This window comes from Simochromis diagramma, unplaced genomic scaffold (assembly GCF_900408965.1).
Source record: "Simochromis diagramma unplaced genomic scaffold, fSimDia1.1 OVJJ01000304.1, whole genome shotgun sequence".
In the NCBI taxonomy this organism is placed as follows: domain Eukaryota; kingdom Metazoa; phylum Chordata; class Actinopteri; order Cichliformes; family Cichlidae; genus Simochromis; species Simochromis diagramma.
In genome coordinates, this window is record NW_024387030.1 from 3407458 (window position 1) to 3421183 (window position 13726).

General features: G+C 40.8%; 1 protein-coding gene across 4 annotated transcripts in view; it reads left to right on the plus strand.

Annotated features, from left to right (window-relative positions):
• The window catches only part of actn1 (actinin, alpha 1), a 57063-nt gene extending 43795 nt beyond the window's left edge, over positions 1 to 13268 (plus strand). For 2 of the 4 annotated variants that reach the window (XM_040042773.1, XM_040042772.1), the window contains exons 9-21: positions 571 to 663; positions 1680 to 1910; positions 2739 to 2886; positions 3042 to 3192; positions 3509 to 3617; positions 4010 to 4150; positions 5892 to 6074; positions 6998 to 7132; positions 7666 to 7845; positions 9304 to 9450; positions 11945 to 12010; positions 12307 to 12465; positions 12761 to 12919. In XM_040042773.1, coding sequence (XP_039898707.1) covers positions 571 to 663; positions 1680 to 1910; positions 2739 to 2886; positions 3042 to 3192; positions 3509 to 3617; positions 4010 to 4150; positions 5892 to 6074; positions 6998 to 7132; positions 7666 to 7845; positions 9304 to 9450; positions 11945 to 12010; positions 12307 to 12465; positions 12761 to 12919 — 1902 coding nt within the window. Of the gene's footprint in view, positions 1 to 570; positions 664 to 1679; positions 1911 to 2738; positions 2887 to 3041; positions 3193 to 3508; positions 3618 to 4009; positions 4151 to 5891; positions 6075 to 6997; positions 7133 to 7665; positions 7846 to 9303; positions 9451 to 11552; positions 11634 to 11944; positions 12011 to 12306; positions 12466 to 12760 lie in introns of all 4 variants that reach the window. The other 2 variants (XM_040042770.1, XM_040042769.1) reach the window with 1 other exon arrangement.
• Positions 13269 to 13726: the final 458 nt, after the last annotated feature.

The window sequence follows — 13726 nt, forward strand, 5'->3', positions numbered from 1 at the left end:
AGTCAGAGCTCTCTTTATGTAGGTTGAGAGGCTAAAATAACACTATTTGCTGCTGCTATGCTATAAAAAGATAGTGTTGCAGAGAGAACGCTGCCCCTACACCTGATGGCAGGTACAGTTTAATGCATCATTGTTACATCTCTCTGAGTTGTCACCGTTGCTCTCTAGAGTCGTGCCTGCTGGAAATAGGCTGGACTCTGTTTAATCTTGGGGCATTTCATTGACATTCTCAGTACAGCACACACGTCCAGGCATCATTATACATTATAGGTATGGTAACATGCAGTGACTGTCCTGATTTTACTTCCCTGCAGAGCTGTTGCTGATGTATTGCTTCATTCCCTAAAAATGACTCATTTGGGAAATCTTGGAGTGCTTCTGTGTAGGCAGTATGGATGGATGGATGGATGGATGCAGTCAGATCAAATATATCACCTGTGGCACACTCACCAGTTAGATATGCAAGGAACATTAGAGATAGCTGCATAACACCAAGGCTCAAAATTTGCTCTGTCTCTCTCAGCTGTGGGTCTCACTCTGTTTCCCCCCCCCCTCGCTCCCGCCATTTAGGCAGAGACAGCGGCCAACAGGATCTGCAAGGTGCTGGCTGTCAACCAAGAGAATGAGCAGCTGATGGAGGACTATGAGAAGCTGGCCAGTGATGTGAGCACACCCCAGTTTTTATCCTTTAATTGCCCTGCAACTTCTCTACTCCCCCCCCCCCCCCCCCCCCCCCCCTTTCTGTTTTCCTCACCCTTACTGAGCCACTCCTTCACCTCCTACCCCTGGGGGTGTTTGTGCTCTAAACAGGTATAAACATGGCAGATCAAGATAACCAGCGGCCAGACAAACAGGTTTTAGGCATAGAAGTGCACCAGATAAAATCAGATTTTTTGGTAGTCTGTCTGTTTTCTCTCTCATTTTATACCATTTGCTTATAAATGAGGTTTTTTGATGTAGCAGAGAATTAGACCAGACTGGTAAAGTACATGCTGCATGATAACAGTATAGAGTTACCTCACAGTTATGTACATTGTCACAGATTAAACAAACAGATGTGAACTTAACGTGTTTATTTCATTCTATCCTTACGTATTTACCTACCACAGTACCAGTGAGCAGGTTCAGGCTAGCACTTTATGCCACTGAAGCTGAGACTTTTATCTCTCATGACAAAAGAAAGTATGTCTATTTCCCCAAATGATGAACAATTCCTTGAAAAAATCAGTGGATTTTTAAAAGTTAACTGTTTATTAAAAACTATTTTAAAAAGACTTATTTTTGGTGCATTCTTGTTGTAAAGTCAGGTTAATTCAAGTGAACTTTCAATACAAAAATATTTGTGTATATCTGATGCTGTGTTATAGATAATGGTAAAGAAAATGAGAGAAAACAAAAAGACACAAAACATACATTTCGTTGCAATCAGTTAGTAAAATGTAACTAGTCAACTAATTATCTCACCTTATATTCTTTCTTCACATGTCAATCACATCCAACACATCTCATCTTCTTCCTCTCTGACGATCATTACGCTCCATTTTCTGTGATTTGCATGGTTCTTCTTCCCCATTCATCTCCATGAACTCATTTTCCCTCCATCTGCCTCCTCATAATCTCATCCTTTACCACACACATATACATACATACACTTTACCACACATTACACAACACCCCAGTTGTTGGAGTGGATCCGTCGCACCATCCCCTGGCTGGAGAACCGAATGCCGGAGAACACCATGCAGGCCATGCAGCAGAAACTGGAGGACTTCAGAGATTATCGCCGCCTCCACAAGCCGCCCAAAGTGCAGGAAAAGTGCCAGTTGGAGATCAATTTCAACACCCTGCAGACCAAGCTGAGGCTCAGCAACAGGCCTGCGTTCATGCCCTCTGAGGGAAAGATGGTCTCGGTAAGTCAGGGCAGTTTCTGAAAGAACAAACTTGAAAAAGTTTGAGATGTCAGAAAACATTGTAACTTTTTTTACTCTAACTATTTTGCATTTTCTACTATTACATAATATGAATAATTACACCGTGACAACAATTACATAAACATTTTACAATTTGTAAAGTCTCAAAACATCAGGAGGCATTTTTCCCATTATAACTGTGAAATAAATAGTATACGAACAAATCGAATAAGATTCCACCAACTGTAACTTCACTGTTTTCAATTCCCTTTTGGTTCAGTCTTAAAACTTTCATTATTAACTGAAAAAGGCAATAAAGCCTCATCTGCAAAGCATTTATCACAGCTCAAATACAGCCAGACAAAAGTAACAACTGCTTTTGAACTTCTAAATGGCTCAAACGCCAAGTTTCTAAAACCATTTTTGTGTAATTAAGGTGCTCAACATTTGCACATGCAAATTCCAAGCAATTTGAATGCATGTAAAACATTTAGCATTTTCAAACAGTGCAACAAATAGTACCTTAACATTTTACACTCAAGGTTTAGCAGTCTCAGCTCCACGTTGAGGACTGATCTAAACAGAATAAGTCGTCACTCCTTAAGTAGAATATATACAGTTGCTAAGTACAGACTTAAGACAGTGAGCCATAAAAGTAAATGCGAGGTTTAAGTAAAGTAATGCTAGGTTGTGGATGTGTGTATTTGTAAAATAATATATGTAGTCGCAGAACATGAAAGCTGTTTTGTTTACTTGGATTTATAGCTCAGATTTTCATCCGTTGAAGTCACAGCCTGTTTTAGACTGTTTCTCCTTTGCCTCATGCAGGACATTAACAATGCATGGGGAAATCTAGAAGGAGCAGAGAAAGGCTACGAAGAATGGCTCCTCAACGAGATCCGCAGGCTGGAGAGACTCGACCACCTGGCAGAGAAGTTCAGGCAGAAAGCAGCCATCCACGAAGCCTGGACTGAAGGTATCTGCTGTTTTGAAAAAAGTGCACATATGAACATAACGAACCAGAGCGCTCCTGTGTTTAGTGCTGTGTGGCTGAGGTAAAGTAAAAATGCAGAAGTATAGGTGGGAGATATTTTAGCTTTAATGATATACTTTCTGTGTCTCCCCCTGAAGGTAAAGAGGACATGCTGCAGAAGCGGGACTATGAGACGGCCTCTCTGTCAGAGATTAAGGCTTTGCTGAAAAAACACGAGGCCTTTGAGAGTGACCTGGCGGCACACCAGGACCGCGTGGAGCAGATTGCAGCCATTGCACAGGAGTTAAAGTAAGAGAAGTGAACAGATGGAAATCGTAAATTGTGCAGGAACCTTCTGTGGATCAATAAAAGGATGAAGTAGAGTTGGATAATTTGAGGGCTCCTGTGCATTTACAGCTTGCCTGTTTGCACAGTAAGAGCTGAGCCTACAACTAGGACATTCTGCTCATTCTCATTTCACGCCACATAAAACACAAAATCAACAAATCAAGATGACAGACAAACAGGAACAAAATTCTTATCTATGAAAGATGATTAATGTGAGTTAAAGCTGCTCTGCTGCAGATAACGAACCACTTGTGTTCCTGTCTCTTTTGTGCTCCAGTGAGCTGGACTACTACGACTCCCCCAGTGTTAACGCTCGCTGCCAGCGGATCTGCGACCAGTGGGACGCTCTGGGAGGTCTGACCCAGAAACGCAGCGAGGCTCTGCAGGTAACATGGGACAAGCCCAAAGGGAATCGAAAGTAAACAACCTAGCAAAGAGTCACATTTCTGACTCGCTTTAAAGAACTCACTTTAAAGTGTTTTAAATTCCCCCTGTCCTTCTTTATGCTGGTGAGGGCAAAAATTTAGAGATGAAAGAGTTTTTCCTCACAGTGAGAAACTGTGACGACAATTTCAGAGTTTCTGCTGGCCTTGAAAAGCCTTTCAAGTTTAGAGACTTTATTTGTGACGATATAACCCCCCAAATCCCTCTATGATCTTTGTGAATGCTCATGCAAAAAAATAAGCCTCCGCGAATTCTTGAATTTCACCCAAATAGACTTTGAAGGTCAATAAAAACCCTGTAAATTTATGTTTATCATATTTTTAATGCTCAACAGAGAACAGAGAAGCTCCTTGAAACCATCGACCAGCTGTACCTTGAGTTTGCCAAAAGAGCGGCTCCGTTCAACAACTGGATGGAGGGCGCAATGGAGGACCTGCAGGATACATTTATTGTCCACACCATTGAAGAGATCCAGGTGAGATGGGGAAAAATACATGTGACTTTAGGGAATAAATAGAATTGTCAGCCTTTAAACACACAGCAGGGGTTATGTAGCTGCGAAGTTAACGCAGGTATTTGTTCGTTTGGTGCTTCTTTACTTTCTTGATGAGCGTTGGCTAAGCAGCTATCATCTATGTCAAGTTAATGTGAAGAAGCAACATATTACCTGCTACCTTAACAGCATATTGCACCTTCTAGTGGTACATAATGGTAATAAATGAACATATGACCAAGTTGATATATCTTCAGTAAACTAAATAGATGCTTTGGATAAGTCATAATGGTTGTTACTTTACATTTTGCTGAGTACTTCTTATGATGTGAGACTACTAAAATCATAAATATGCTAAGATTTATGGTTTTATTTCATGACTACATTATTATATGGAAACAAATTCTCCAAAACTTTTGCTCCTAGCTAGACCAACACCGTCTGTTTTAGAAAGATCATTCAAACTCTAAAATGACCGGCTCAATTGTGCAAAGTGTGCTTCTGTAAAGTTTTGGTGTACGATTTACCATTATCTAAATATTTAATGACTTGTCACACAAAAAACAAATTCCATTAATTTCAGTTCCATTCAGTATTCAGAGCCTTTGATCTGTGGGCTAGAACAGGGAAGGAAGCAACAGCAGAGTTCTACAGGAATGGGCTCTCTTTTGTCCTCACCCCCAACCAGCTGTAGCAGATTGCTGCCCTTCCTAAGCCTGGATCTGCCAGAGGGTTCTTCTCGTTAAAAAGGGAATTTTTCCTTCCCGCTGTCACCGAGTGCTTGATCTGATTGTTGGAGTTTTCTCTGTAATATTTCAGGGTCCTGAGGTGACTGCTGTTGTCATTTGGCACAATAAAAATAAAACTGAATTGAATTTCAAGGTCAAATGACTCCAGGAGTATTCTAAGATCATATGAAAATTATGAACTGGACAACAGGCAGGGTGTTTTTGCTACTTAATGATTAAACAGCGAAAACATGATTATTACCATAAACTGTTTGTTTTGAATTTCTCTCTATAGCTGTTTAGCACTGAAATTTCATTAGGGAGCCTATTGTTAACAGTTAAGCACTTCCAGGTTTGTTTGCACTATTGTGTGAGGTACTTTCTCTTTGCCACAAATCATATTTGATCTAACAGAGGAGAATTCCAGCCCAGTGGCAGGATGGCTGTAACAGAAAGCTTTCATAAAATAAAGCACTGTCTGGGGCCTCTTTAAAACTGAATTTTTTAAATTAAAAACTCTCAGCAGGTGGATGTTGTTCTCTTCTGATGGGCTTCAGACTTAAATCTAACATTTATCAAACAGATTTGACACAGACACACAGACATGGATCTTCTCATCTCACTCACAGCAGGAATGCAATTAAACACAATATCAAATTTTGACTTTGTCAGATTCTGGTATAAAACCATAAAAGCAGATGCAAGCAGACCTAAGCAAGTTTGTCTTAACTAATGAATCAATCAAGAGAACAAAAATGAAAATGCAGTTGTTTGAATCAACACTTCATCAGACTGAGGAAGCTTATATTACATGTGTTTTGTTTTGGCTGCTTCTTTTTTAAATAAAACTTTCTTAATATCTCTGCACAGTGTTATATAAGTTCCATATGACTACAGTTTTTAGGCAAAAACATTCAAACTCTAATTTTATTATATTTCATAATTCACAAAAAAGGCTAGTCGTCCTAATTGTTTGTCTACATTTTGTGTCTCAGGGATTAAGCACAGCCCACGAGCAGTTCAAAGCCACGCTACCAGAGGCTGACAAAGAGCGCTTGGCCATCCTGGGAATTCACAATGAGATTGCCAAAATCGTGCAGACCTATCACGTGAATATTGCCGGCACCAACCCCTATACTACCATCAACCCACAGGAGATTAATGCCAAATGGGACAAGGTAATATAATCCATAAACATGTAAAATATTATGTTTTTTGTTTTCATTTGTTGGTGTTTTCATGTGTGGGTTTTTTCCCCTTTTTTTTCTGTGCATGATGAGTGAGAATTTGGGGTCTAGTGCATTTTTTTCCCCTTTCAGTTATCCATTCCCTTCTTAATCCAGATTTTTAAGTGATCTGGACTGTCCATACATCCAAAAAGAAAGAAAGAAAGAAAGAAAGAAAGAAAGAAAGAAAGAAAGAAAGAAAGAAAGAAAGAAAGAAAGAAAGAAAGAAAGAAAGAAAGAAAGAAAGAAAGAAAGAAAGAAAGAAAGAAAGAAAGAAAGAAAGAAAGAAAGCCTGTGAAGGAAATAAAAGCAAAAATGTACACGACAAAAACTTTGGATGAGGCATAACATAGTAAATAATAGAGGTCTTGGGAGAACAGTTGGTAAAGAGAAAAACATCAGGGAAAGAAAAGCTTGTTTTGTGTCATGTTGGTTTTTATTACTTTTTAATATTTAATCAGTCAGAATACAAACCCACATTTTATTGCCTACAATTCTGCATAATAATTCAGAGATAATTAAATTTAGAACAAAAGACGGGGAGAAAAAGGCAGGCAACAAAAGAGACAACAAAGAAAATGTGAGCTCTTTAAAGTAACGTAAAATGAGTATGGCAGCTCCAGACTAAGCAAATTCATGCTTTGGTAAGCTTTAGTGGCATAAGAGATTTATTTTTATATTCAGTAAGAGAATAAGAACTTGTGTTATGAAAAGAGTGAAGCGCTGAGAGAAGATCTTTTAAATTAAAAAAAAGAAAAAATGGGGGGGAGAGTTTCTCCATTCATTACAGGTTGCGTTGTTCCCATCTTTATTATAGCCACACGAGTCAGTATTAACGCACTTGGGTGTTTCCATCAATCTCCCGGCTGCTGCAGGTCAGGCAGCTGGTGCCGCAGCGCGACCAGGCTTTGATTGAAGAGCACGCCCGGCAGCAGAACAACGAGCGTCTGCGCAGACAGTTTGCCAACCAGGCCAATGTCATCGGGCCTTGGATCCAAACCAAGATGGAGGTCAGTGTGAGCAGAAACCGCAGTCGGAGGAGCACGTTATAAGTTGAGAATGAGGCCAGAGTGATGGTTTGGTCTTTAGGTCTGAACTAGAGGTTATTAGTCTTTTTTCCTGTCACAGAATTTCATATTCAATTTCATATTAAATAATGATAAAATATATAAGACTTTAGTTTTGGCTTTTTGATAGTTGCTCTTATTTGGTGTTAAAATATTATTTGATAGCACTTTGAAATGTGGGAGCTACTGTAGCCGTATATAAAGGAGACATTTTCATGTTCTTGAAAGCTTGATCCAGTTGGTACTTACATAATGATGACATATGTTATATTCAGTAAAATAGCAGAGATGCTGCCCTTTTTAAAAAAATAAAAATAAAAATAAAAAAAATTGATGAACGAAAAGCTTCAAAGCCAGGCTGTGGTATTTGATTTTTGACTATTCTTGAATGGATTCATGTATGCATGTCCTCCTCTCCGCTGTGACTCATTGTTCTCATTAAAAGGTGTCATAACCCTCTCTGTGTGCTTACACAGGAAATTGGCCGCATCTCAATCGAGATGCACGGCACCCTGGAGGACCAGCTGACGCACCTCCGCCAGTACGAGAAAAGCATCGTCAACTACAAGCCAAAGATCGACCAGCTGGAGGGAGACCACCAGCTCATTCAGGAAGCTCTCATCTTTGACAACAAGCACACCAACTACACCATGGAGGTAAACATTTCTTCTGGCGCCAACAAATATTCACATTACTGTTCCTAATTTCACTTCTCACTCCGGCTTTTTGACTCGTCTGTCTGACTTGGCTGTGTCCTGTGAATACTTTGGTTTTCTTGGTTTCCAAACACTACAGAACAATAGATGGCGGTATGTTTACATGCCCACAAGAAGGCCTTTAAGAATATGGAACTTTTGGCGGTTTACCATCTGGTCTTCAGTGTACAGTATCAACTTTCTGGCTCATGAGCCAAGTTTTGGGGAACTATCCCCGCCAAGAATAGCTTTTACAAGCCAAACTAATTTGTATTTTGTCTGCATAATTACAGACATATTTTCCAAACTTTTATGTAGGCATCTGTCCAGAATCAGCTACTGAGAAGCAACAAAAGCACCTCGTCTACTGTTTTTTAGTAAATGAAGGACATTCTTTTTTCTTATGAGAGTAGATCTCTTCTTAATCTACTTTCTTGTTGTCTCACACAACAAATTACATGAAAATATTAAAGCCAGCAATAAATTCACTAAAAGCTCATTGGTGTATTTCTGTGCCAGCGAGCTCTACTGTTGTCCAAAAATTAGAGAAGAAACACATCTGTTAGCCGTGATGTCGCCCTTTGTTTAAGGGTCAGTCCCGTATATACAGTCCTCTCCATACACCACAGGTGTCGAACTCCAGGCCTCGAGGACCGCTCTCCTGCTTGTTTTCCAACTAACCTGCCCTTGTAGCTTCTTATTGGCAAAGCACACCTGATCCAGGTAATCAGCTGCAGGTAGGGCAAGGATATCTCAAAAACAAGCAGGATGCTGGCCCTCGAGAACGGGAGTTTGACACCCCTGCCTTACGCGCACTGATCTGCAGTTGAAAGTAGAATATTGGCTCCTGTTGCAATGTTTGCCATGCTCGGCTGGTTTAGTAAACTATTTTGCATATTTGTTTGTGTTTTGACCATTTTCTAGTTGCACATATTTGAGCAGAATCTAATGGATTTGAACCCTGAGTACCACACACTGTAAAATCAGTGCTGAGAGATGGTTTAAACATGGTTTTGCTGTTTTTATGGGCTTTGTTGACATGAACATAGTTTGGAGGATGCTGTTTTATACACAGCTGAGTGAATTGTACTCAGTCTGGAGTGCGGTTGATAGACAGCCATCATTTTTCACTGTAATCTTTGTACCTGTTAGAGCAAAAGGGCAGACAAATAATAGAATGTGCATTATCAAAGCATTCAGATAGTTGTTCTACCATTTTATTCTTCAAAAGTTCAATTTACAGTCTATATCTGACACATCTGCCTTGTACTGAGCTGCAATTTTCCTCTTCTCTTTACACAGGGCATAAAACAATCTACAAACCACCTCGGCTAAAGCTCAGCTAAAACCAGTCCCTCTGAAACTCTTCTTTAGCCCACCTTAACACTTCCTTTGTCTTCATCTTTCTCTCCCCTCCAGCACATCCGTGTGGGCTGGGAGCAGCTGCTCACCACCATCGCTCGTACCATCAACGAAATCGAGAACCAGATCTTGACACGAGACGCCAAGGGCATCAGCCAGGAGCAGCTTAACGAGTTCCGGGCTTCCTTCAACCACTTCGACAGGGTCAGTACTCGCACTGTGCAGACACACTGGAGAGGTCCGGACATTTGCAGACAGCTTTAGTTTGTTTTAAACTTTTTTTGACATTTGGGAAATATGCTTTTAGGTTCCTTCACTAACAAATTTGATGCATCTCTCATGTTTGTCTGATAAATGTGAGACTAAACCAGCTAAACACAGAAGAAGAAAAATGGTTTTCCATGTTCAAGTAACCGACATCAGACACTAGCTGGTTAATTAGCATGTTGTACCTCATTTGCATTCAGCAAATGAGATGAAAAGGTTTCAAAGTGCAAGTTGCACAGTTTGACAAGGGTATTAACTCAGACTGTTTCCTGGCCAGGTCTTTGGGGTTTCTACACATACACGCACCAATAACAACAACCTCAAACCTCTTTGGGATGTGCCAAAAATTCCTCTATGCAGGAAAAACTCTGCACTTCTGAGGTGCCCTTTTGTGAGCTTTATGAGCTCTAGGCTAACCATGTACTGCCTCTACTATTAGACAATGCATTTTTCCGAAATGTCAAACTATTCTTCTGCAGATTTAAGTAACACTGTGGCATGTGGAGTCACTCATTTTTCTGTATATTCAGACATCACCAGCAAAGCAAAGAAGATGAGGTGAGGCTGTATAACCTAACCGGTTTGAGATAATTTTTTTTATCCTGTCATGCTGCCCGACGTGTGGCTAACAGCAATCCTTTAACCAGAAACTTGAAGAAAATGAGTGTGTAGAGTAGAGTTGTTTGTGGAACGCGTAAGGGTGCACCCAAGTGTTATGGCTGGGTTGAAAAGAGACTTACAGTTCAGTGACGCAACATTCATCTTTAAAAGCTTTCAGACATTTTTGGAAAAGTGGTAGTCTGGCAGAATGAGCCTCAAGGCTCAGCTGGATGCTTTTGTGATACGTGAAATTAAGATGGAACAGAAGAGGAATATTAAAGTTCACATTACAGGCTTTCCTTGCATAGCTGCCTCTGTAAAGCTCCTTCTCCTATCTCCAGAGCTTAGTGTTTACACTGGCGCAGACATGTCAGGAGCAGCATCAATTATGGATGAGATTTTATTTATCTCCACCACCCCACCCCCGCACATTACCATAAGTTCATGCCTTCATCTGGAGCCATCCTATTGTTAATCAATACCCGAGCTCAACAATCAGAGTCCACAGGAGCACAAATGTAGACCTCATCCTGCTTTGGTTTACACATGTTTAGCTGAGCTTTCAGCTAAACATGAGTTGGTAGATGTGATGGGGACCTAAAGTGCTGCAATTATCTGCTTTTTAAATTCTACTGAGGATAAAAGCAAAAAGTATTTCCTGGTTGTCTCAGGATTCACATCTTTCTCTGAAGATTTTCTTTGTTCATGTTTAATTTAAACAGTTTTTCTGACATTGCTTGATTAGCCAGATATTAAGCCAGATTAGCCAATACTGAAAAAAATAACTGAATAATGATGGTGGTTACAGCTTCTCAAATGGGAATAGTTGAGGTTTGCTTCATCTTCTCTCATATTAAACTGAAAATGTTTGTTTTCGAAACCCAAACTGACGCTCTTAAACCATCTGATTTTGTGATTTAAAAAAAAAAAAAAGACTTTGACTTATGATTGTGAGAAGTGTTTTATGATGTGCTCACTCCAGTGTTTTGCTGTAAAAAGAAAGTTCTGCTTCTAAGAAGGATAATCATTGTGTTGCTAAGTACATGTGCCATCAATGATATCGATAACCTCTCCACAAGGTCCTGTAGTCTGCCTGCCACACTGCACATTAACGCCTCTGAATGCCTCGCCAAGCATGGCAGCACTGCTGCCACCGTGTGTTCACCTGCCAGATCCTAATGAATATGCACTGTGTTCTCTGTTTTCTATCTCTTGTGCATGGCCCTCTTCACCCCCTCACCTCTTTTTGCCCCCACCGTGCATGGTGCACTCCCCCCTCCCCCCACCCACTTCTACTCCTTCCCCACCAACACCACCTCACCTGTCCTGCCCCCTTCCACCACCACTCCCTCACCTCACCACCACTGACACCCCTGTATGTGTTGCTGCATGGCCTGTGGCCCCGACGCCTCGCCTGGCACTGGCCTCCCACACCCCAGGACCACTCGGGCACTCTGGGCGCGGAGGAGTTCAAGGCCTGCCTGATCAGCCTGGGCTTCGATATCGCCAACGATGCACAGGTACTTAATTGTAGCCACGCCCTTGCGGTGAGAGGTTTAACTGGTTTCTTTTTTTTGTTTTTCTTTGGCTTTTTCCCCCTTATACTTCAATCCCTCCCCTTCGATTCTATTCTTGCTTTTCTTCCTCCTCTCTACATGTCCCTCTGTGGTTTCCCCCTCACCTTGCAACATCCACATCGCGAATTGTGTGGATTTCTTCCTTAATTCTACTCTTTTAAACCTTTAATGCTTCACATGGCTATCCCTGCCCCTCCTTCTCTGTTTCTCTCTTTTCCGCCTGGTTTTGTTTTTCCCTCGCTGACATCTTGTAGAAGAGAACAGGAATCATGGACCCTGAAGACTTCAAAACCTGCCTTATCTCCATGGGTTACAACCTGGTAAAGCCATGTGCAGTTTTCAAGTATGACCATTTGTTTATGTGTTAGTAACAAGAAGCGGTAATGAGATTTTTTTTTTTAACCTTAAATATGATCAAATACTGTGCTGTTGATGTTATTTTGGACTTGTATAATTTTTTTAAGTGCAAGTCAATTTATTCTGAACTGCTTAAAATTTGCTTGTTTATTACATACTTGCACATTAACAGTAGGACAAATATATCACTGCATGCAGGGTGTCAGTCATTTGCTGTGCTTTGTGCATCGTCTCTCATACATCCTCTCTGTTACCACAGGGTGAAAACGAGTTCTCCCGCATCATGAGCATAGTGGATCCCAACAGAATGGGCCTCGTCACCTTCCAGGCATTCATCGACTTTATGTCCCGCGAAACAGCCGACACAGACACCGCCGACCAAGTCATGGCCTCCTTCAAAGTTCTGGCAGGGGATAAGGTAAAGTATTATATTAAACAACACACAGCCTATATATATTGGTAAAAATTAAACATAGATAATTCTGAAGCTTAATCCTTTAGAATTGCACTTAAAGTGGTCATAGTTAATAACTGAGAGCTAACAATGAATGGCATGACTACCATAAGTACACAGTAGATTATCAGCAATATTTGCAATACATCTCAGCTCTGCAGAGCTTTTGACCATCATCGTTTGGTTTCCTGGCTTTTCTATTAGCTTATGTTTGTCTAATTTTGTAACATCTCTTGTTTGTTTTTGTCATGCCTGTTAGAATTACATCCTAGCTGATGAGCTCCGCAGGGAACTGCCCCCAGACCAGGCCGAGTACTGCATCGCTCGCATGGCCCCGTACACTGGCCCCGACGGTGTCCCCGGAGCCCTCGACTACATGTCGTTCTCCACCGCCCTGTATGGAGAGAGTGACCTCTGAACACTGTCAGTCGTCCTGGCGCGGGACCACCAGCCTACTCTAATCAACCGCCACGTCCTCCGAAATGCCCAGTCACCACCCTCCTGTTCATTTTTTTTTTTTTTTTGGTATGTCTCTGGCCTTATCTTTTTGTCATTATCCTATGTCTCCTCCTGCTTTTCTCCCCCTCCACCTGTCCAGCCTCTCCACTGCTCCCTCACACTCTGTCTCCGTTGTATTTGCTTCCCACGCAATGCAGCAGCTCTCCAGGTTTACAAAGAGGGAGAGACAAAAAATATTTTTTCTGTTTTTATTTTCTTGTTGTCATTGTTTTTCTTCATGAAATGAATAAAGTTAACATATTTTATTATACTGAACAAAAAAGGTATTTTTCTTCACCTGATTGAAAATAAGAGACAACAATTGTAATAAAGAAAAAAATGCTATACTTTCTCTTCTAATTTTGTTTGCTCCAGGAATCATCAGTGGCATTTTTTTTTCCCCCAAAGAGGGTTAAGTGGGGAGTTTGTGCCTGTAGTATATTTTCTTACATCTTTAAACTACCTGTATGACTCCTAAAATCCAAAGAAAAGCTGGTAGCCAGTGTATATATATGTGTGTGTGTGTGTGTGTGTGTGTGTGTGTGTGTGTGTGTGTGTATATATATATATATATATATATATATATATTAGACATTTTTAGGCCATCTACTCATCGGAAGGTTAGTGTATTCCTGGCTGCTCCAGTCTGCATGCCAATGTACCCTTGAGAAAGACACTGAACACCAGGTTGCTCTCTGATGCATCCATCAGATTATGAATGTATGTG